The 23,666-nt window shown below is 56.1% G+C and overlaps 1 protein-coding gene across 1 annotated transcript; it reads right to left on the reverse strand.

Annotated features, from left to right (window-relative positions):
* Positions 1-622: 622 nt before the first annotated feature.
* PSMF1 (proteasome inhibitor subunit 1) lies at positions 623-7,728 on the reverse strand. The gene is made up of 7 exons (XM_040080391.2): positions 7,570-7,728; positions 6,400-6,552; positions 5,782-5,864; positions 5,010-5,186; positions 3,780-3,833; positions 1,793-1,951; positions 623-1,677 (listed from the first exon to the last, which is right to left on the reverse strand). Exons 1-7 carry the CDS (start codon positions 7,696-7,698, stop codon positions 1,626-1,628), a joined length of 807 nt encoding a protein of 268 aa, XP_039936325.1. The 5' UTR covers positions 7,699-7,728; the 3' UTR covers positions 623-1,625.
* Positions 7,729-23,666: the final 15,938 nt, after the last annotated feature.

A 23,666-nucleotide genomic window follows, 5' to 3' on the forward strand; every position in this document is an offset into this window, starting at 1 on the left:
AGCAATGGCCTCACCGAGCCCTGGGTCTCTCCATCCCTCCCATGCTGCTCCGGTCATGGGCATCACCCACAGCCCACCCGTGGGGCTGCAGCTGGGAGTTCCCCTGAAACATGGGGGTCTGAGCTCAGAACCAGCCCCTCCACGAACAGGGGATCATACACGAGCCCTGGGGGGATGCGGGGGATGCTTCAACTGCTCCCAGCACCGTATTTCTCCAGCTGCTCTTCCCCGCTCCCACACGTGCAGGGCTCAGGGTGGCACACACCGTAACACAGCTTTATTAAAGGCATTTGTAGGCAAAGAGGTTTTAAAAGGAAAAAGCCTTTTGGGAAAAGAGATAGATGGGGGATCCCTTCCCCCTTTTTATTTCTGCCAACGCAGCTGCGTGCAGTGTTCCAACAGCACTCAATGCCCCCGAGAGGCAATTACTGCAGGAGCAGGGCTGGGCTGTTCTCCACTTCATTTTCCTAATACAGTTTTCTCTCTTGGGAGAGCGCTGCTGTTCAGAGGAAAGTACAAAGCGGGTTCCCAGTGTGGATCCTCTGCCTCAGGAAGGACTCTGGGGCTTCCCTTTGCACAGCGGGTAAGAGAGGGGCCACCCCAGTAAGCACCAGCACAACACTGTTGTCAGGTTTTTATTTCAGTCTCATGAACATTTTTCCAAGAGATCAAACCATGAGAAGAAAAACAGTGTGAGCCCCTGACAGGAGAGATGAGCTGCAGCGATCAACTGAGCTGCGGAATCTGTAGGGAAGGGAGGCTTCTAGAGAGCTCAGGAGCCTGAGCCAAGCAGATCTCACCCAATCTCCCCAAACCAGCCAGGCAGAGCCACACGCAACAAGACTGGCAGCAGGAAAACATGTTTCTTGATTTGTCCCTCCCACTTACTCCAGATCCATGCAGTGCCCAGTGGGTATCCCTCGCCACACTGCCTGCAGGGCTTCACAGACACCCCAGGAATGAAAAACACCACGGCTTCAGGGAAGAGAGGGGGCAAGGTGAGCCTGGAATTCAATCTGTGTCTCTTCTCATGCACATCAAAGGCTTTTTTGGTGCTGCTCTTCAAAGCCAGCAGGCATAGCTGTACATCCAGCTGCTGCTGGGGGTCTGCCCATGGAGACCCTGTGGGTTGGGCTCTCCAGCCCTTCATCAGCATGCTGCTCAGATACAGAGCAAGAGAGAAACCCGCTCTGTGGGCAGCCCACTCCAGCTGTCCCCTTCAGGAGGTTGCTGTGGTTTCCTGCAGAGGAGCAGCAAGGAGCCAGCTCCCTCCTCAGAACCCACCACTTGTGGGACCCCAGCAGCAAGCTCTGCCACCCCAGAGAAGCAGAGAAATCCCACAGCACCCAGGCCATTCCCAGAGCGCCGCAGCCCACACTCCCACCATGCTGGGTGCAAACAGCCAGGCACCCCCAGAGGAGCAGAGAACGAAATGACCTACTACTGCCTCCTCTTCTGTTCTGCAAACAGGGAAGCCTTTATAGCTAATGGGACACATGGGAATGTGGCCCAAAACGGAGAGAAGGAAAATGCTGCTGGAAATATCACATCCATCAGACGAGCAGTGAAGAGGTGGAGTGCCTCTGCTTCCCAGACTTGTTCACGAGCAGCCACGTGGTGACTCCTCACATGAACATGTCATCGTAGCCTGGAGGGGGAAGGTGGTCAGGATCTGGCCTGGAAAGAAATTCAGAGCAGAGTCAAACAGAAGTGAACTGCAGCAACAGGGATGAGCTGGGATCCAGTGGCAGGCTGGAAGCAGGCTGGAATACCAGCATGGCCAAGGACCTACCCGGGTCGCCCAATTCCTAAGGGGCCAAAGGGGTCAAATCTGGCGCCTGGTGGAACAGCTCCCGGGGGAAGCCGGCCTGGGATGCCTGACGACGGGTCAATGCCGGGCTGCGGGATGCCAGAGTGGAGAGGATCCACAATCATTCCCCCACTCCGACCTCTGGGGAGAGAAAAGGCAGAGAAGGAGATGAGATTGGCACTGAAGAGAACTGAAGAAATGCTGAGCATGGGAACAGGGGGGACGTGGCATGTGGGAAGGAAAGCTCCCAGGACCAGCCAGTGCAGCAGCCGATGGCAGAATAACAGAGAGCCTTGCAGAGAATCCCAGAATTGTTTGAGTAGGAAGGGACATCAAAGCTCATTTCATTCCAACCCCCTGCCACAGGCAGGGACATCTTTCACTAAACCAAGTTGTCCCAAGCCCCATCCAATCTCAAACACTTCCAGTGATCGGGCAGCCACAGCTTCTCTGAACAACCAGAGGTCTGGGGTCTCATCATCCCCACAGGAAAGTTTCTTCCCAATATCCAATCTAACTTGGCCTGCTGTCAGTGGGAAGTGATTCCCCTTTGTCCTGTCACTTCAGGCCCTTGTCTAGAGTCCCTCTCCAGCTCTCGTGGAGCCCCTCTGGGCACTGCAAGGGACTCTAAGGTGTCCCTGAAGCCTTCTCTTCTCCAGGCTGAACAGCCCCAGCTCTCTCAGCCTGTCTCCACAGCAGAGCTGCTGGCTGTTCCCTCAAGAAGCACCAGACCTGCTGGGCCTCGCTGCAGACCCACGTTCCATCCCTGTTTCCCATCCTGCGCTGTGCAGTGTTGCAAGAGCCGGCCGGGCTCCCACAAGCCTTTCCAAAGAGCTGCCTGGAAGCCATTTGCTGACCACGGCGGCTCCTCAGAGCTGCCCCACACTGTGAGTGCCATTCCTCACGGTCGGCTTTGTGCAAATGCGGCTGGAGCCTCCGGACACCGCTGCCATCATACAAAGTCATTAACAACTGTGCTAATGAGTTCCATTAGGCCAGAGCAGCTGCCCAAAGCGCCCCGGGACAGCTAGGTCCCATGAGCATATTCCTGGGAATCTGGGTCTCCATCCCCAGCACTGGCAGGTGTCAGCACGCATATCTGCTTCCATTTACCATCTTTTTTTGTCATTTACAGAGAAATCTCTGATGAAGGGCTGGAGGCAGCAAGAGAAACAGGGACACCCTCCAGAATGAATTCCCCCGCCTGGTGCAATCAGATTTCCTTCCAGTCCTGCCAGCTCCAGGCCTCTCTTTCCAGCTGAGCAGGGACATTTTTAGCTTTTAGCTTTTCTAGCCAAACCCATGGAGAAACAAGTCTTGCAAGAGGGAAAAAATGCCATCCCCACAGGAGAGTGGTTCCAAAGAGGAGACTCCTCTGGGCTGCAGGACACTCCACAATGACACCACAAGCTGGTTATTGTCTGTGTGCTTTTAAGTGGAGCAGAAGATGACAGGTTCTCCTTGCCTGACCAAACCAAATATCAAGGATGTATCTGTGAAGCTCAGTCTCTCAGACAGCCCAGCCTCTGCCCAGGCTTTCTCCAAGTGCCTCAGACAGCCGAGAGGCTGGCAGCAGGACTTGAGAATCTGTGAACTGGGCTTTCAGCCTCCCCTTCTGCAGACTGCTGGGCTGGAGACACAGCAGCTGGTAACAGTTTAAATTAGAGGCTTATATTCACTTAACGACGTATTCAGCTTTGATTTACTGCAGGAATTACTGTGTGTTAAATGAATACAAGCTGATTATTAAACAGACGCAGATTGCAACCTATCATTTATGCAAGAGACAGGATCTTATTATGATATTAGAACCATATTGAGCTTCAGCAACTGTCAATTGGTCCCTCACAATTTGCAGTGAGCAACTGCCGCCACTCAGAGACACTTGGCTGGGTGCTGTTCCAGCGATCTCCACACACCCCATGTCTCCCACTGGCAGAGCAGGGTGTGCTTCAAGAGCCTTACTCACCCAAGAGGGTCCAGGTCTTCTCCACCAACAGCAAAGGGACTCAAGGGGGAAGGCCTGAAACACAGGACACAGCAACATGTTCAGAAGAGCAGAGAAGCTGCGTGGAGCTGTGCCATGGCACAGCTCCATGCACAACAAATGGTGCAGCACCTGGAGGGCCCTGGCATCTCTGGGACCCTGCATGAGGAGGCTGCCATTAGGAGCATTCTCTTTTCCAGGGTGTTGCTGGATGAGGACACTGATGTGTGTTGCAGCAGCTTGCTGAGATAAAGGGAGCCATGTTGTTCTCCCTGTTGTTCCCACTGCTTGGAGCGAGAGCTGTCCGTGTATTTCAGGAGCTTCCACGTCAGGGTGCCCCTGAGCAGTGCTGGGCTAGGCCAGGCTCTCCAGCATGTCCCAGCCAGAGACACAGTCCCACTTCTAGGGGTGTGGGGACAGTGGGGTGGGGGGCCTGCAGCCAGCTGGCACATCTCCCTGTCAATAACCCATGCCAATAACATGGTGTCAGAGCAGTGCCCAGCTCTAGCCTGTCTTCCCAGGCCTCTCCATGGAGTTTCTTGCACCCTGAGTGACAGCAGACAGCAGTGAGGTGACACACAAGCCAGAGGTCACAGCTGGTCCCCAAGAGATGGCAGAGCCACTGCAGTGTCTTTGACTTCCAGCCAAAGGGGATTGCTGTGTGTGAGAGGAGGGAACCCGCCCTCCACGTACAAGGGATGACTGAAGGGGCCAGGAAGAGATGGCAAAGCAGGTGCCATGTGTCCCCTCTACCCAGCATTGCCAGCAATGGTTCCAAGGGCAAAGTGGGGTCAAGAGAACAGGAAGAAGAAGTCTTGCACCCCACCTTGGCTGGGTGTCTCTCCCAAAAGCTGCTCAGCCACACAATGGCCCTGTCCTTCCCACTGCTGTCCTTGCTCTGCCAGCCCCGATGGTCCCTCAGCCAGCAGGAGTAGGGCCACTGTTCTTGAACCCACACCTCCCAGCCCCAGACCCTACCTGTTCCCTCCTGGGTCTGTCAGTCCAGCACACAGCTCCAGAACCACCCACCCCTCTCCAGCAACCAAATCAAATCCAAGTGTCCAGGCTGATCCAGCTGGGGAAGGTCTGGATCCTTTCCACTCCTCATCCCACATGTGCAAGATGGGAACCTGATGTTTTGTCTGAGGAGCTGTGCCAGGACCACATCCCCTCTAGCAGGGAGCTCTCAGCAGCCACACACTCTTTACTCACCTGGATGGGGCCCTGGTGCCCAGCGGCTGCCGGGGAGGGAGCCGGAGCGGATTCTCATCCCTGTGCACGTCCTCTGTGGACTCAGGCTCCTTTCTGGCCTTTCCTGCAGGGGCCCCGAGGGGAGCAATGATGCCTGAAGCGATTCTTGTCCTCAGCTCCTCGGTGTTCTTGTACACCCTGCAGCAAGGAGAGGGAAGGCAGTGGGGTGGGGCGGCCATGGCACCAGGACAGCACATGGGGTGCTGGACAGGCTGCAACAGGCACAGGGACGGACAAGCCCAAAGTGTCCCTGACACAAAATATGTCCCCCACTGGCAGCACAGAGGGGACAGGAAGGGATAACAGCACACGGGGGAACCAAAGGCTTTACCCCATTTCATATGGGCAGAGTGCCACCCAGCCACTCCTTTCTGCTCCAACCCAACCAGTTTGCACTGCAGGAAAGCACATGACACTGAGGACATGGCTGAAGCTGTCACACTGCTGGGCAGCATCCACCCAGCACAATGCTCTGGAAATAAATCTGCTGGCCCAGCCTGTTCCCAAGTGAGGTGGCCCTCCCCTGGGCTCCAACCCACAATCCCACTGTCCTCTATATCTCTCATGCCAGTGCACAGAAAGGCAGGGAACAAAGTTCTGGCTACATTTCAGGGCTGGACTGGTTTTGTACTGGGGATTAAGTCCTTCAGTTCCTCCCAATCTGATTTCTGCCCCCCTCTCCACGCAAATAGGACATTCGCTCCTGAGGAAAATATCAGGAAACTGAGATTACTTGTGGAAATCGTCCAGGTGCTCTGGGTTGATGTAGTCAGCCACTGCCAAGGTCACATCTGACACCCTCTGAGAGCTACGATCCTGGAAAAACACAGGTAAAGCAGTGAGCAGCTTGGCAGAGCTGGAAATGAGGGACAGAGAAGCTACAATAACAGCCCCAGGCTTGGGATACAAGGAATGGGGCTCACCTGCTTCCCGCCATGTCCCTGTGCTGTGCCTGAATCCCCAGGAGCAAACCCTAGTGTATAACAAGATTTTCCTTGCTTCCTCTCCCCAGTTCAGGCTGCAAAGGGGTGAAACACTGAGCAAAGCCACCTGCAGCAGCTGCTTGTTGGGGGCTGCAGAGAAGTCCTGAGCTTTGAAAGGGACAGAAGCAGGGCAGCTCTTGTACTGGAGTGTTCAAGGCCAACTGTCCTACTGCCCTGACACAGCCAGAGTTTGACCAGCTTCATGCTGGGTCACATCTGACACAAAGACACCCCCTGGGTCTGCTCCATCCTGAGGGACAGACACCCCTTCCAGGCAGAACAAGCAAAAACCAACATTTGAGAAATTGCCCCTGGTGTTCTTTTCAGCCAAAGGACTCCAAACCCACAGGGGCCACATGGGTGCTCACCATGACATTGAGGATCATACTGTCCTCCACCATGATGGCCTTCAGCAGCAGCTCACGGGCATCATCCGTGGACTTGTAGCGCAGTGTATACACCTCCTTGTTGGCTTCCCAGCCAGCAGGCAACAGCTCTGACTTCCTTTCATCAGGACCTGGCTGCAATGGAACAGATGAGTTGCTGAGACCCTGCCCAGCTCAGCATGACCTCCTAGGGCTGGGGGTCTTGTCATGGCTGCACAGGGAGATCCAGGAGGAAAGTGAGGTCTCTCTGAGGGAGGGGATCCCTCAATGCCTTCCAGGTTTTGACAGCACAAGCAGGACTGTATTTCCTAGAAGCTGGTCCTGCCTGCTTGCCAGCCTCCCACAGCATTCCTGCGCTGAAAGAGGACACGGCCACTCTTTGCTGAGCAGAAGGTCAAAAATACCTAGACAAGGAAACAATGCTCTTCCCTGCCAGACACCTTTCACCTCCCTAGCATGATAGAGAGCTGTCTGGGGCATGGGGGAAGGCTGTCATCATGTCTGTCCCAGCCCCACATCAGTGCTTCTGGGGGGCCCTACCTTACACTGTCCCCTCCTATGGTACTGGAGAGTGCCCTGCACCCCCGATTACCCCCCAATATCCATCAAGATCCAAATTCATTAGATCCCCATCTTAGCACTGGGTCCAGAACTAGACTGCCTCACCCTCTGCTAACCCCAGATACATCTCATCAGCACTGGACTGGAGTTCTGCCTCAACACCAAGCTCCACTTCGCACTGTACTCTCTTCCTGGAGTCAAACTGATCGCACCAGCATCAGGATCTCCCGTCCTGCGACATCCCACAGACCACCCCCAACATCAGGACCCTCGACGCATCCAGTACCGGGATCTTCTCAGTACAGCCATTATCCCAAGAGCGGGACCCTCCTCTAACCCCAGGACTCCCCAACACCGGGACACCCCCAGCCCCGCAGCCGCCCGCTCCGACCTCCACACCAGTACTGAGGCTCCTCGGACCCCGCACCGGTCAGGGTGTCCCCAACACCGCCGGCACCGCCCGGTTCTTCCGGTCCCGGCAGCGGTCACCCGGCTCGGCCGCACGGCGCCGGCGAGCGGCGCTAGGAAAGGCCGAGGCTTCACCGCGGCCTACTAGGCCTCCGCGGCGGCGCAGCGCGGTTCGGCCCGTACCTGGTCGCCGGTACCCAGGCAGCGGTAGCCGTGCCGGATCAGCTCCCAGTGGATGCCGCAGACCAGAGCGTCCTGCGGACGGGAGATGGCGGGCCTTGCCCAGGCGTACAGCGGCTCCAAACCGGCCATGGCTGCTCCGGGCCGCGCCGGGGCGGAGCCGGGGCCGCACCGCCCCTCACTAGAGGGCCCCCGTTCGCTGCGCTGGGCCCGAGCCGCCTCCTGAGGCCGCGGGGCTGCCGCTTGTTTTGTTGTGCTCGGCGCTGCTGAGGCTCTTCGAGTTCTGCAGTCGGTTTCGGGCCCCCCAGGACAAGATGGACATTGAGGGGCTGAAGTTTGTCCGGGGAAAGGAATGGAGCTGGGGAAGGGGCTGGAGCACCAGGAGCTGGGGGGACTCGAGGAAAGGAGGCTCAGGAGGGATCTTCGCTCTCTCTACAACTCGCTGACAGGAGGGTGCAGCTGGGGTGGGGTTCGGGCTCTGCTCTCAGGAAGAGGAAACGGCCTCAAGTTGTGCCAGGGGAGGTTTACTTTGGATATTAGGGACAATTTCTTCACCAGAAGGTTTAATGGTGTGTTGGGGCAACCGTTGGACTCAATGATCTAAGCGGGCTTTTCCAGCCTAAAAGGTTTCATGATCATGTGAAGGATGTCTGTCCAGCATCATCCAGCAACTTCCGGGTTAGTCACTCCGAGTCTCCTTCTCTGCTCCTAGCTCTTTCTTGTCATCAGAAAAGCATTTGAGTCCATGCAAGGTCTGCTTGTGCTGCCATAGCAAGCCTTCGTGCTGACACCCAGGGGACCAAAGCACCAAAAAGCCATTGATAAGTTTATTCCACCCCTTCCATAACTCCCTTGTCTGGGTCACAGTGCTTATAACACCTAAATTCTATTAAAGTTGCCATTGAAAGACATTCATGAGGTCTTTTGCCTTGCCCCTAGGCCAGAGCCAGTGTGCTTAGTGTGGCTGGCAGGAGGCTGGAGACAAAGCCAGGGAGCACCATCATCTGCTGCTTTCCTAATCTGAGCATCAGTTCCTTGGGGGATGCTCATCTTGACTTCATTATGCGTCAATTAATTAACTCGAACTGCTCTCTCTTTCCATTTCCCTCTCAAGAAGTCACTGAGGCTGAACAACCGACCACAGCCCGGCAGGTCCCATGGGAATCACCACCAGGAGACACCACACCTCCTGCCATACTCTGCCGCTCCTTTTTTCAGGGGACACAGCTGGACTCATCAGGAAAGCTGCTGTGGATTTTCCGCAGGGCCGGGATTTCAGCACAGGAGCTCCATGAGAGAGGCATCGGATGGCAATGAGTTTGGAACAGCAGGAAATGCCTCACTCAGAGCTTCTCCATTGCTAAGATGTGATTCAGAGCAGCAGCAGCATTTCCACCCCGTGGCTCGGCTCACTCCCAGGCAGCAGCCATGGTTTCAGGCTTTGACGGCATCCACATTTTACTTTCCCAGCACAGCCCAGCCCTGGGTGGGCCAGGAGCTCACCAGTGGCTCCATTCGAATGCCCACTTCTGAGGCAGGGTTTGAAATCATAGGTCTCCTTCCAGAAACCTGATCTGGAATCCTGTATCACACTGCTGCTATTGGACTCCCCCTACATTCCTGCAGGAGCTGTCGGTGTCTTAGCAGGATCACACAGAAGCTTTGCTGAGGGCTTGCCAAGCTTTCAGTTTCCCATCCAAATTGCTGCCATTCCTGTTCACCCACCATCCTCTCCCCACCCTCACACCCCTCACTACATGCTCCCATCCGGGCCTCAGCTTGTCCTCCTGTGGCCTCACCTCCATGTTCATCCTTAATTTATTTTCCCACACTGTGTTGTGTCAGCTGCCCCTGACACAAGCTGCTTTTGAGAAGTGACTTTTGGTGCCAAGTCCCCCTTGGCCGGCTCAGCCTCTCCATGGGCACAGCAGGAGAAAGCAGGATGCCTCCACGCATCCCCTCACCGCGGGACCCTCCTGGGAGCCAGGCCCCTGCCATACCTGAGCCCACGGCCCCGGGGCTGACTGCCACTACATCAAAGCCGTTATTCCAGCACCCACGGTGCCATGCTGGCCCACGTTGCCTGACTCTCTCTTGTCTCCTTCCTCCGCTCCCGTGCTTCCCTCGCTCCGTGGCTCATTGATGATGAAAACCACTGGCCACATGAAAGCAGCCCCCTAATGTGAGTTAGGGGCCTGCAAGCTGTGTGGGAGGTATGGAGGGCCCAGCCCGGGCTGGAATCAACAGCCAAGTCACTAACGAGGTGATGAGGATTGCAGAGCTGGCGCAGTTGTGCTGCAAGGCGAGTGAGTGTGTCAGGGCGGCTGCCGGGCACGCTGGTCCCGTTGTCAGAGGAGCCACGTCCTTTTTGTGACTGCTAGAGCCTAGCTGGGAGCAGGAGGGATGATGTGAGAGCTGAGCAAAGCCCTCAGAGCAGCCAGTGCCCCAATGCCTTGCACGTGTTCATGACGATTCACGCCCAGCTCTTGCACCAAGGAAGCTGCCCTTGGGCATTTTCCTCCCTCTTTTACCCAGGAGCACGCAGGGACCTGCTCCCTGAGAGAGCATGGATAGGGGTGATGTCCCAAGGGAGGCAGTAGCTGGAGCTATCCCAGCCAGACAGCGGTGCTTGGAGCAGGTAAAAGGCTACATCAGCCGGGGTCACCTCCGTCACACAAACCACAGTCTCCCCTGACCTTCATACTTTCCCACTGCCTCACTGCTCCCGTTGCATGAGCCCACTGTGGTGTCGTAACGAGCAGAAGAGGAAACAGATTTCCCAACCACCCACCCCGCTGGCAGCCCATGAGCCCTCTGTGCTGGGAATGGCAGCCCGCACGGCCAGGGCAGCTGGCTCGCCCCTGTGCAGGGCTGTGCCTGCTGGGTATGACCCAGAGTCTCACAGGAGAAGGCAGAGAGGGGCTGTGGATAATCCCTGGCTGATGTTCAGGTGTTGCAGGCTGCTGCTTCCCTCGGGCTCAGCTTGCTGCTGCTCCTCTGCCATAGACGGGAAAGCCCTCCATGCATCCCCCAGGGTGAGAAGGGCCGGGTGATGGATGGCACTGTCAGGTTTTCTACCAGAATCCCTGTCCTGCTCCATGTAGGCAAGCAGTTTCCTAGCACACAGTGGGAGGAAAAGATGGGATCCCCTACTGCACAGCAGAGAGAGCCAGCAGCGCTGGAGTAGCTCCTCCGCAATCTGCTCAGTGCCTCAGGGCTTACTGGCTAAGAAGCCACCTGATTGTGACTGAAATCACCAGTGCCAAGGGACGTGGACCAGGGCAGGGGTTCCTGGAATGGGCTTTTCCCCTCCCTGCCATTATTGCCTTGAGAGGGGAGGTAGTCACTCCATGAAAATTCTGCCTCCCCTTCATTTCCCCTAAATTCAATTCCAGGGAAAGATGACACTGAGGCAGGAGAAAGGGGTTTTTTCTCCGGGGGAGAAATGCAAACCACATGCAGGCAGGCTTGGGCTGGAGGAGGGACTGGGGCTGCGAGAGCCGGCGCTCAGCAGCGAGGCCGAGCTAAAGTCAATTAGTGCTTCAGGACTCCAAACACGCCTGAGTGCTGTGCTTCGATCAGGCGTGATCCCTGTCAGAGAGAGGCTGCCAGTAGGGCTTGAAAATAATTAGGAAACCCAGAACCCCAGTGCTTCCCAGAAAAGCCTGTTAGTTCTGCGGTGGAAACCTTGCTTGCAGGGAGTGCATCGCACAAACAGAGTCGTGACTCATCAACTGGACGGAGCTAAACTCCATTTTTCGAAGGTCATCGTGCTCAGGTCCTAATGAACTTTACCCTTAGTAAGGCTGCTATGCTCCCATTGTCGACCTGAATTCCAGGGATGCCCAGCACACCTAAGAGTAATGCAGGACGGATTCAGGGGATGTATTTCGTCCAGAGACACCGAGAGCTTCCAAGAGGGCAGTGGTGATGGGGAAACTGAGGCACAGAGGGTTGAGACCACCGGCCCACTGCCTCCAGCCAGAGCCTGCACCCCACCAGCCCCATCCCTGCAGCCTGGGTGGACACAGCCAACCCCCGCTCTTGGGGGACCTCAGCTGTGAATCCGAGCGGTCCAGGACAGCCTTGGAGGAACAAAACAAGGCAATCAATCACCCTTGCTTCATCCCGCCCCAGTCTGCATTGTGCGGAGCCTGAGGGATTCCACATCAAAGCAGGAGCAGCTGGCTGCCGGGGTGTCCCAGCCCCAGACGGGCAGTGCCCTGCCCACGGGCTGCCTGTCTGCACTGCCCACACGGGCTTGGCCTCCGCTCGCTGCCCGAGCCCCGGCAGCAGAGCCGGGACGGAGCGCTGCTCCCTGCTCCGAGTACGGAGGGAGATGTCCGAGGTCACGGCGGCTGCAGAGAGCACCAAAGGTGGGGGTGCATGGATGCGGGGACTCCACTGTAGCATTCCAGGGCTGGCAGCACCTTCGCTATTCAGGGGCGAGCAGGAGGCAGCATTGCGTATGGGGGAAGAGCCAGTCCCGTCCCGAGCTCATCCTGGAGCTGTGGGAAGCCTTCAGAGCAAAGCCTGCTCCTGCCGTGCAGCTCCCGCTATCCTCACAAGACCCTTTTCTTTGCAGTCCCTTCCATGCCACACGGCAGGCGCTTCCCCCGGGCTGCAGCCCCAGTGCTGCTGCAGACAGTACATTAATTTTTGGATGTCTTTTGCAGCTCCCCAGCGTTTCTCCCCATCCCAGGCACGCACGGCTGGGATGAGGCAATGTTCTCGAGGAGTATTGGCTTCCCAGCTGGTGGGGGATATTCCTTGATGAAACTGGTCCAACGTGCTGCCTGGTGGGGCTGGGGATGGTGAAGGGGTGCAAGGGGTCCAGTCGTGGTGGGCTGGGCTCTGCACCGTGGTAAACCAGCAGCGTTGGCTGTCTGGGATGGGGCGTCTGGGCAAGGGAGAGCACCTGGATCCCCCTGGAGCAGTGCTGTGTGTGAGTGCAGCAGTGGAACAGCAGTTTGGGTACAACCCTCCAGATATCCCCTATTTTCCCTCTGGCAAAGGGTCAGAGTGGCTCTGCCCTGTGACCACGGGATGGGACAGAGCAGGGAGGACAGTCTCTGGCAGCCTGCAGGATACACGTGCCCGTGGTGGGTAACAATTGACATTTTTTCCAGTTCATTAATTAAAACACGGAACAAAAGTCACTAAAGTGTGAGGCTGGGTGTTTACAGGGAAAATTCCTCTTCAGGTGCCAGGTTTATTAATAGAAGAGGAAAAAAACAAGGGGGAGAAGCAGGGCCACAGCTGGACGAGGAACATCTGGGAGGGATATGCTTTTGAGGGGGTGGGATGGTGTCGGGTGTGTGTGGGATGGGGTGTGAGGATGGGGCTGCAGTAAGCACCTGTGTCCCCCCACCACCAAGCCCCCAGGATGCTGAGTGGCCATGGGGAAGCCATGCCATGGGCATTGCTGTGAGGCAGGACGTACCCAGCTCATCCTGTGAGACCCTGGCAGGGCTGATTCAGATCCTTTGAAGTTTTCCCCATTAACTGCCACGAACTGGTCAGGATCCAGGCTGATGAAGCAGAACATGCTGTCAGCATTGCCACCACACTGGAGCTGCTGGGACACAAGAAAGACATGCTCAGCCAGGGTTCATGGTGTGAAGTTTGGGGCAGCAAACACCCCCGGCTCCTTCAAGCTGCCCCCAGGAGTGCAGGGACTCCCAGCAGTGTTGGGGGGTGGCGGAGCTGTGCCCCCCAGACCCACATGCCACCCACCTCCGCTAAGTGCCTGCACACAGGCTGGCATTTGTACTTCCATATGTGACACATTAGGATTTGTTTAGAAGCCCTTTATTGTCATATTTTGTTCTTTATTTCCTTCAAATTCAATTTGCTGAGGGATATGTGCGGATTGTGAAATTATTTTGAGAATAGTTCCTCTGGGTTTTTTAATTTCCTTTGTATTAAATTTTTACAGCGTTTAAAAGGCTATGAAAAATTTTATGAAAAAAAAAAAAAAAAAAAAAAAAAAAAAAAAAAGCCAAGAGGGCAAAATTCCAGGGAGGAAAGGAGAAGACCCCAGGAAGGGGATGAGCTGCAGTACCAGCCACTGCTGCCTCTGTCATGGCAGGCACTGGGGATGGTCCAGCACAGATGCCCCCTCCTGCTCCCACTTCATCCTGGATGGAAAACCAGGCTGGGAGAGAAGTGGCCGCTGCCTCAAAACGGGTGCCATTTGCTGAGGCGTGGATGACTGTGGTTTTTCCCACCACTCAGCCTTTCCCTTTCATTTGCTCTCCATATGGGAGCAGGACAAGGATGCTGTGCACAAGGCCGTGGGGCTCCACTGAGCCCCCGCCTGCCTTTCCAAGCCCTCACAGTCATTCAGTGCAGACATAAAAGCCCACGGCCACTCCTGGCAAGAAATTCCTGACAAGAAAATCTTTGAATTCTTCCCAAGCTCTGACTGTGTAAAGCCAGGCTGCCCTCCATGAAGGGCTCCACAGCTTGGAGGCATTAGGGACCCCTTTCGCTGCCGGGGCGATGGCCCGTCGGGAGCCACCCTCCTGCCCTCTGTCCCCTCTGCTGGGTGTTTCCAGCTTCTTCAAATCACAGACACATTTTTCATCTCTTGACTTCTACCATTGTCATTGTCATTGTTCCAAGCTGGTGCAAATTGGGAACTGGCCGTGCACTGACACTGCTGCTCCCTTCGCCCGCAGCTGCCCTTGTCCCCAGAACCAGCAGGAGGGCCCATTCCACGGATAGGGATGGTACTGCATCCTGCTGCCAGTCCCCCAGGGGCTTCTGCACCTTGGTCCAAGTCCCTGCGTGGCACAGGACCCCTGGCATGCTGCATTCTGCCTCTCTCCAACATCATTTCCCCTTTGCAGCCTGCCCAAGGAGTGCTTGGAGGAGGGAGCAGGGGCCGTGCCGGTGTCTGGTGAAGGTCTGGCTGAGACCCCCCCGTGTTTTGAGAGGACTCCTGGGGCCTCAGCAGTACTGAGGAGGGGGCTGGAGGCTTTGGGAATGATAGAATCATCCCGTTCCAACTCTCTTACCATGGGCAGGAACTCCTTCCATCAGACCATTCTGCCTGGCCTTGAACACATCCAGGGACTGGGAAACTCAAACCCAGCAGTATCCACAGCCTCAAGGGACCAGGGACATGGAGTCCCCTTTGCAGTGCCACGGTGCCCATCCCTTACCACAGCTATGCAGGGATCTGTAGAGTGGTTGGTGCCTCTCAGCACCAGGGGAGATGATGTGGAAAATAATTATGCAACGGGATTTATCCATTATTAACATGGAAACGGAAGAATTCAGTCCAGTGCAGTAAGATGTGCCAGACAAGCAGCAGCACCGACCATGGGAAGGACGACAGGATGTTTGAATAAGCTGGGAACAGAACAGACTTCCAGGGCTCTGGGGAGGCAGGGATGCAGGGATATGGGGAGAGAGGGATGTATCGATGCAGGAAAGTGGGGATTTGGGGGAGGCAGACATGCAGGGACTCAGATTTGAAGGGATGCAGTGGTTCAGGGTTGTGGGAATGCAGGGATGCAAGTCCTGACTTGATGGTCCCTCTGCCCATCACATCCTTCTGCCCATCCAGACTCTCTCCCTAATCCCAGGGCGCCGAGGCCTTCTCAGATCAGCTTCACTCTGCTCCTCTGACCCCTGCAGGGAACTTGGCAAAATTATGGAGGAGGATTGCTGAGCAGCAAATCCCAGCTTTTCATCTGTTCTAGGAAAAGGGAGGCCACACCAAGAACTTTCTGAAATTCCTTCCTGAAGCCTTGGCCGGGAGCCGCTGCTGCTCTGCTGAGACATTCAGACCCTGGCAGCACTGGGGCTTGAGCCTGGCCTGGCCACGCCATCCTGCCTCTTCCCAGCACCCAGGTTTAGGGAGCTACAGCCTTGGCAAGGGCTCCCTGCTCCAGCCTGTGCCTCTGTGCAGGTGTCTGGCTGTGGAGCCTCCCTGCCAGCCACCTCCTGGCTCCTCTTTGTCCCTCGAGTCACGAGGTGGTGGCTTCTCCAGGCCACCAGCATTGCTTTCCCCGCCACATGCTGGCAAATTTATTTCACATGAACAGGAAATACAAATTCTCCTCTTCTCTTTGTTATTTTTCAGGAAAAGAAAAAATACGTTAAAAAAAATAATCTAATCAAATGCTGTTTGTTTGTGGTCTCGGTGATCTCCAGTTGTTTGGTTGAGGCTCAATAAGATGCCATTGGGATGGCCAAGGACAGGGACACTCCCAACCTGCTGCAAACCCAGGTGCTCCCAGCCCTGCTATTGTTGACAGAGCTGGGGCTCGTCCGCATGTGGGGACAGACAGACATCCCCATGGCTCCACTGGAACTGGGAGCACTGGAGCCAGAACTGGTTTGGCTGATGGAACCACTGCTGGCCCTGCTTCTGTCGGGCTGGCTGGGAGAGTGTGGGAGCACAGGGATTGTTGTGTGGTCTTCCAGAAGGGCTCAAATTAAAAAACCAGCATTGTTAAACAGCTCAAAACATCAGTAGCCTTTAATTATCCCCTTTTCCTAGGGGAGGAGGCATTTTGCACCTGGGGAGACCTTGCCACACATCACTCTTTCATCACAGTATGATGGCTTCAAGGCTGATGTCTTGAAGCAGCCCTGCTCCAGGCCCATGGTGGGAAAGCACTGCTATGCCAGGAGCCTGGAAATCCCCATCCATGGGAAACACTGCTGTGGTCCTCACAAGACCCCTGTTCCTGGAATATCACACGGGAATATCTCTCCTCCCATAAAGAACCGATGCAGATTTATTCCCTGTCTCCAGGGAAAACTCTGAGCGGCATCAGTTCCCTTGGGACTGGAATCATGCTTTGCACCCCAGAGCACCCCTAGGCCAGGGTTGGGACCTCAGCAGGAAGGTTCTGGAATTCCCTACTGCAATGGATGGCCGGCTTGGTTCTGTTGGGAGCCTCCCAGACAGCAAGGGAAGAATGGGGATGGATGGAGGGATGGAAAGAGATGAGGGCACCAGGTCATGATGTGTCTCCATGTTGTGGTTGCCTCAGAGCCGAGACAGAACTCTCCCCTGCGGTGGGGAGCCATGAACCCCCAAAATGTGCTGGGAAGGAGAGGTGGCAGCTGAGAGCGCCTGGAGTGCGTGCGGGGTGCGGAGGAGGCTGGGGATATTTGGAAATGTTCTCTTTCTGCTTTCATAGCGCGGCGTGCATTTTTTACTTCATTTAATCTTTTTTGCTCAAATTCCCAAGTGAAGAATTCTTTCCGCGAGCCAGAGCCTGCTGCCACGGCTTTGCGCCCGGCCATGGCACTGGGGACCATTTGGAGACCGTGTCCCTGTGTCCCTCCTCCAACTGCAGCAGCACGGGCGCTCAGAAGTGGGCATGAGGCTCAGGGCACCCAACTGGCACCCTGTCCATCGCTGCTTCAGCTCCACTGTCCCACCCCAACCCCCTTTCCTCCCCACTCCTGCAATTTGGTGCCTTTTGGGGTGATGGACCTCCCCTGTCTGCTTCGAGCGGGAGCTGCCCGCAACCCATTTTAAACAGCTCAGGCTTTGTCTTTATTCCAGCTCCTGAAAATTGAATTTGTTAGTGGCATAAACAGGATATAAAAGACTGAAAAAAATAAAAAGGAGAAGGGAACATTTTTCTCCGTGTCTTTTCCTTCAGCCTCTGAGGACCATATCTGCCGGCACTCCTGAGTGTTAGTCAAACTCCTGATGGGAAGCAGGCCCAGGGGACCTGCTCTGTCCAACATCCCAGGATACTCCTGATCCTGGATTTTTTAGTACAAAGGTCACAATTTCTGCTCTTTTCCTTTTTTTTTTTCCTTTTTTTTTTTTTCCCCCTGGTGTTCTCCAAACTAATGGTGGTTTATGGTGCTCTTTGACGTCAGCCACAAATGGGGCTGCCAGGTGGTAATAATTTTCCTGAATGTCGACTAAATACAATTATCACTCCATTTTCACTTCAGAAATATTAAAGTTTGTGTTCCTCCTGTTATTAATTCTGAAAAAAAAAGCCTTTATAAGTCACCGTGGCACACGGCCGCCAGCCCTGGGGTGCTGGCAGCCACGGCAGGGCTGGTGACCATAGTCCACTGCTCTGCCACGTCCCTGGGTTTTTCTGGAGGTGAGGGATGGGAGGCAGTGCCCTAGAGACCCAGGGACAGAGTCAGGAGTTGGGATGTCAGCAGGACTGAGGATGGATCCTGAGGCTGGGAGAGTGAGGAGGGACCCATGTTCCTGTGGGAGATCCAAATTCCAGTTCCTGTGGACCACAAACTTAAACTGGGTGTTTCCCAACCCCGTGCCAGCACAGCAGGGTCCATCAAAGGACAAGCTCCTAGACATGCTGTTTCCTCCTGTCTTGGTGTCCAAAGCATGAGCACATCCCTGCAGCTTTGGCCAGGGCAGGCAGGAGCTGAGGAGCCGCTGGCTTTTGTCACGGAATGATCACATCCTGCTGCCAAGAGGGGTCCACGAGGGTTGGGATGCTGCAAAAGTCCAAGTTCAGCTGCAACCAGAGGATCCAGGGCAGTTCCCAGAGCTGAGACACGGGTTGGATTATCAACAAAATGGCTTAAAAGTAAACTTTGAGACAGAGACACCATCACAGCCTTTGGCGGCCGAGTCCCAGCTGAGTGATGCCAGCACCAACACCGGGCTCTCAGCCCTGGCACAAGCTGAGGTGCAGCCACACATCCCATGTTTTCCTTCCCTGAGGGCACACAGATGGACATCCTGCTTGCCTTCCGCTGCCCAGGGTCACCTCAGCCTCTCACCACGTCCCCTGACTGGGAGCACATGCACTGGGAGCTGCAGCTGCGGGGCGTGGGCAGGGCAGGGCATGGGCAGGGCTGGCCACGGGCACCAGAGCCACGACTGCAGTGGCCGCTTCCACAGCCCTCCCTGGTCTCGGTGGCTGCAGGGGGGGGTGGAATTTCCCCATCCCCAGCCAGCAGCCTGCCCAAAGCCTTTGTCTTCTGCTGAATTCCAGCTGGTGAGAGTCATCCACCAGAGTCAGAGGATTTACCCTCCTGGGGAATGATGTGCAAGAGGGAACCATGTAGTCACATTAAAATTATTTGAAAAAGAATGGGACTTCTGAGTGCTGCCTCACGTGGAGCCAGGAACATCCATCTGACTGATGCTTCCATCTGTCTTTCTAAATAGTTTCCTTAAATAGTCCAAATATTTTTAAAAAATAATTTAAAAAATGGAATTTGGCATATATGGTCCTTAGGAGAATAGAAGAGGGCCAAATACTAAAATACCGCTGCCTTGCTCCCTTCCAGTAACAAACACATGATTTTCATTGTAGGGAAGGCAGAGGGAGCCGATAGTCACATCTGGCACAGAGCAGGATGCTCCATGGTCACTGGTGCTTTGGCTTTGCTGGGAGAGCAGGCTGTGCCCAGGCTGAGGAGTCCTGCTGGACACAGTAGCAGCACCCGACTCATCTGGGGAATTCCAGCTCCCTACAGCGAAGGAATCTGCAGTCCAGCTGCCCCAAACCCCAGACTCCCTGTCCCACACTACAAGTCCTATCTCCTGCCTTTCCTTGGAGAAACCTTCCCTTGGAGAAACCTCCCAGAGCCCCCACTGTGCACTGCCAGGGGGAGTGGCTGCAATGGCGGGAAGAGATTCTGGAGCACTTTTCACACCATGTCTCAGTTCCTCAAAGACCTTGCCTGCTGTTGCTCTTACTATCACCTCCTGCCAGCTCTTCCCAGAAATCCTGTGGTACCTGCAAGTGGGAATTGGTTTATGGCCTGGCTCAATGTTGGTGATTCCTCGCCACCATGTTTGCTGGTTTCATCCACTGAGCTCTGCTCAAGGAGCAATGACAGATTTTCAATGACGGAGTTTCAGTGGCTCACATGGGATGGAGATTGATGTTGGCTTCAAGGATGGTGCTTAGTGCAAGTGTTTTCCCACAGGGGTGTTAGGGCTGAGGACCTTTCGCTCTGCTGGGGCAGAGTTGGATAAAAACCTTCAACAACCCCCAGCCCTCACATTCATCTCCTCCCTTCACCTTCTCCAGTGAACACCAAGGTCGCAGTTCAACAGTTCATGCAGCAAGCGAGTGCATCCTCCGTCCTCCCAGGCTTCTCCACATCCCACCATCCTCATCTCCTGGCTACCTGAGAGCGCTGCCCCTACACCACCTCCTCTTGGGAAATCCCAGCTCAGCCATAACCCTCAGCCCGCGGAGCGGAGGAGCCCAGCGTGGGGATGCCGTCCTCCCCAGCGCCCGCCGGCGCTGGCCGGCGCTGAGCCCACCCCGCGCCAGCCGCCGGGTGTTCTCCCTGCTCTGACAGCTGGACGGAAACTGGAAGGCGACACTGACATGTGTCAACAATAACCAGCGAACAAGCGCCAGCGGCGGCGGCGGCTGTCCCCACCACCTCGAGGAGGCTGGCCACTCTTGGCTGAAATCACGGCACGTTGCGGCTGGAAGCAGGAGTATTGTTTCAATTATTTCCATTATATAAAGTCAGGCCATTTAATATATTCTGCCTCAAAGGGGCTCAACTAAAGAGATAAAATAAACACTGGAAATCTGCTCTGCTGACACGGACCAGGAATTCAGTTTCGACACCAAGACTTCCCTCCCATCCCACTGCTCATCTTCCCTTTCCTCCCGGCTCCCTGTCCTACTCTTGCTGCCCCTCGGCCTCCAGTGCCACTTGATGCCAATTCCCTCTTTGGGCTTTGCTCCTGTTTTGGCAGCTGGAGCACTCAAGGGCTGTGCATCCACGCTGGCATCCAGGACTGGAGCAAGCCAGAGGAGCCAAGAGGAGAGATGGAGCTCCAGAGCTCGCTCTGGGATGAAGGATTTGATTTATGGCAAATCTTAAGCTTCTTTGGATGCCACATTCCCTGAGAACAGCAGGAAGGGCAGGTGGCACAAACCCAGGAATGGCTGGAGTGTGGCATGGGGAGGAGGAGGAGAAGGAAAAGGAGGAAGAGGAGAGGAGGGGAGAGCAAATGTGCCATGAACATGCTGCAGGCTGCCCTTGACAGTGTCAGCGCTAAAATCAGCCATTTCACGCCTTCCTTCTCATCTGGGAGAGCCGGTGGCACCCCAGCACTGAGGGACCTCCCTGGCTCTGTGCTGGCATGGGAGGTGGTGAGTTGAGCTTCCAGGAGGCTGGAGTTGCTCCCACCAGCTCTGACCAGACAGGAGCTGCTTCCCATTAACGCTTCCCCTGGCGTCAGCCTCCCCAGAGCACTCCTCCCTTGCAGGGCTGCGCTAGTCCAGGTAATCCCGGCGTGTCGGCACGTGGGAAGGAGCACCAGCAGTAAATCTGTTACTTGGTCTTTCCCAGCACATTCCCGTGCTCCGAGCTCTGCCTCTCCTGGAACGGGGTCACGGGCAGTGCCACGGCCAGGGACACGCAGATGGAGGGAGCCGTGTCACGGGACGCCAGTGAGGGCTGCGGTGCGGCGCGAGGTGGGGCTGGCATTTCATAAGAGCAGGGAAAGGGCCTCTGCCGAACTGGCGCGAGAGGAGCTGTGACTTTCCATTCCTGTGGGAAGTGGGCTGCCACCGTCCAAGCATCTGGGCTTGTTATGATGGGAGAGGAATGCCAAGTATTTTTCTTCCTTTATCCACTACCATCCGCTCAAACCCTCCCCTGATCAAACCCACATTCATCGCCTGGGATGCACCGGGGAAGATCCCACCCTGACCTCGCGGCTGCTGGGAGCTCATGGCACCTGTGGAGAAAACCCCGCCCTCATCCAGGAGCTCCCTTCATCCCCCTGCCCCTTCCTGTCTCCTTTTGCCGCTGGCCAGCTCCAGATATTTCAGTTTCACTTTACTACCTTTGCTAGGAGCATCCCTGCACCTGCATCCCTGTGCCCCCACCTCTGTGACTGCATCCCTGCTGACCTGTGGGCCCGGCGGGACCACACCGTCCCTTCCAGAGCCCTGAGCATCCCGAAAGCAGCCACTGGGATGGTGCCACGGGCGTGTGCCCTGGGGCGCCTGCCGTGCCGGGAAGCAGGCGGTGCAGCTTTGGAAGGTCACCAAGATTTTTCCGAAGATGAAAGTGTGCTCAAGTGTCAAACAAACTTTCCAAATTATCTTTCTGGACACTTTCTCCCTTCTGCTTTGGAAGACGGAGGAGGAACATTTCATTCCCTCTGTGCTGGCGTGGAGCGGGGTTGCGTGAGCAGCCGGGAGCTGCCAGCGGCACCCGCGGCTCAGCCTCGCTTCTCGCCGACATCATCCCTGAGTCACCGCGGGTGCTGCCCTGGCACCATCAGCTCGGCTTCCCCCTCCCCGCAGCCCCCCAAACCCCTCCCAGCACAGCAGAGGGCTGCCAGGTGCCCAGTTAAACAACAGACACCACCTCTCCTCCCAGCCACAGTTGGATTTGTCATAAATAGACAAAATCAGGGAAACGTGCGGATTTCTCTGCTCTCTCTGGCACGCAGCAGCAGGGGCACGGGGACTGCGGCGGTGCCGCCCTGGGCAAATCCCCGGTGATCCCGAACAGCTGGGGATGGGCTGAGCAACGGCCCGTGGTGCCCCCAGGATCCAGCACTAAGGAGAGGTGTGTAAATAGTGCGTCCTCCTGTGACAGGTCACCCTGGCAAAGGCTTGCGCCGACATCCGCTCACCCATGCCAGCAGCCGGAGAGCGTGACCAGGAATGAGGCGCTTCCCTGGCCCTTGCCCAGTGTTTGCCTTCCAGGTCTGGACAAGAAAATTCCCTGTGGGCTCCAGGGCAGCTGGGCTGGCACCCAACAGGACTTGTGGAAGCTCCTTGCCCTGCGGCACCCGTGCCTCATCCCAGTCACAGCCTTCCACACCAATGCAGCCGCCTGCAGCCGGGATTTGGAGACACTCAGATATCCCCAATGCCATTGTCATATCCCGATTTTTCTATGCTGGGATGGCAGCAGCATCCCCATGTCCACATATCCCTGCCCTTGCAAACTCCTGATGGTGATGCCATGCTGCAGGTTTGGTTGTTTATGGAAATTTTGGCAGAGCCAGATGCTGCAATTTATGCATTTTATGTGTAATTTTTCAATTTATTTCATAATTAGAAAACAAAAAAACCTAAAGTGATCCCAACCGTTATTACTCCGGGTTTCCTCAGTTATTACTCCTGGTTTCCTACAGTGAGGCCAAAGGGGTCTGAAATGGCTCCTTTGTTGTCTGATCATTAACCCTTCAGGAATGAAACGCAGCAGTGCCGGATGGGAGCGGTGGGGAGAGAGCCTCGGGGGGGCTGGGGGAGAGAAGGGAAACAGGAGGGAGAAATTCGAGGGGTAGAGAGAAGATTAACCCCAATGTACTGTCCCTGGGCACGGTTGGACACCCCAGGACACTGAGGGGCACAGCCACGGTGGCCCCGTGGGTGAGCCACTCCACTCTGGTGCAGTGAGTTTGCTGGTTCTCAGCAGCCCCCAGCCCCTCCGCCCCTCCCAGGCAATGCAGACTGGGAGCATCCCGGGTGGAAAGGAGCCCTGCAGCTCCTTGGCGTGTGGGATGAGCAGGTGGGTGATGATCTGCCCCAGGGTGCTCAGGGTGCCCAGAAAGTCTCTTCTGTGGGGAGGAGAGGGGCACCATGTGCTGGCTTGCACACGGTGATGACAGGAGTGAATGCGCTGTCACAGGGGCTGTCACTGGTGGCCGGTGGCCTTGGAGCCCTGGTTGGGACACCACCAGGCTGTTTCAGGGTACGGCTCCTGGCACAGGGTTGGCACGACGGGACGAGCACGTGCGGCTCCCAGGATGGGGACCGGCGGCCGTAGGTCACCCCGGGTACCTGGCCAGTGAGGTGTCCCCCTCCTGTCCTGCGCCTCACTTCCAGCACAGCCCCTAGGGTGGGTTTTGGGGAGCACAGCGTGGGACAAGGGGTGTGGACAGCCTCATGGCAGCCCGGAACAGCTCAGTGAGCTCGTCCTGGCTTGGGACAGCTTGGCACAGCTCGTCTCAGCTCAGCTTCGCTCCCGCAGCTCGGAGGGAGGTGAGTTAAGAAGCTCTCGGAAAATCAGAGTCAGCTGCAATGCTGGGGACAGCCGGGGCAGACCCACAGACCCAGAGCCGCCGCCGGAGCTGCCGGAGACCCACCACGGCTCCGGGCGACCGGGGGGCTCAGCCCTGCCGGGGG

This window comes from Hirundo rustica, chromosome 16 (assembly GCF_015227805.2).
Source record: "Hirundo rustica isolate bHirRus1 chromosome 16, bHirRus1.pri.v3, whole genome shotgun sequence".
Lineage (NCBI taxonomy): Eukaryota > Metazoa > Chordata > Aves > Passeriformes > Hirundinidae > Hirundo > Hirundo rustica.

Bases quoted from the DNA above. Each gene is read 5' to 3' on its own strand.
- PSMF1 (XM_040080391.2), bottom strand. From the start codon at position 7,698: ATGGCCGGTTTGGAGCCGCTGTACGCCTGGGCAAGGCCCGCCATCTCC. The intron at 3,834-5,009 runs GTGAGTAAAGAG...CCTGTGTTTCAG, and splicing joins GGCACCAGGGCCCCATCCAG to GCCTTCCCCCTTGAGTCCCT. The intron at 1,678-1,792 runs GTAGGTCCTTGG...ATTTCTTTCCAG, and splicing joins TTAGGAATTGGGCGACCCGG to GCCAGATCCTGACCACCTTC.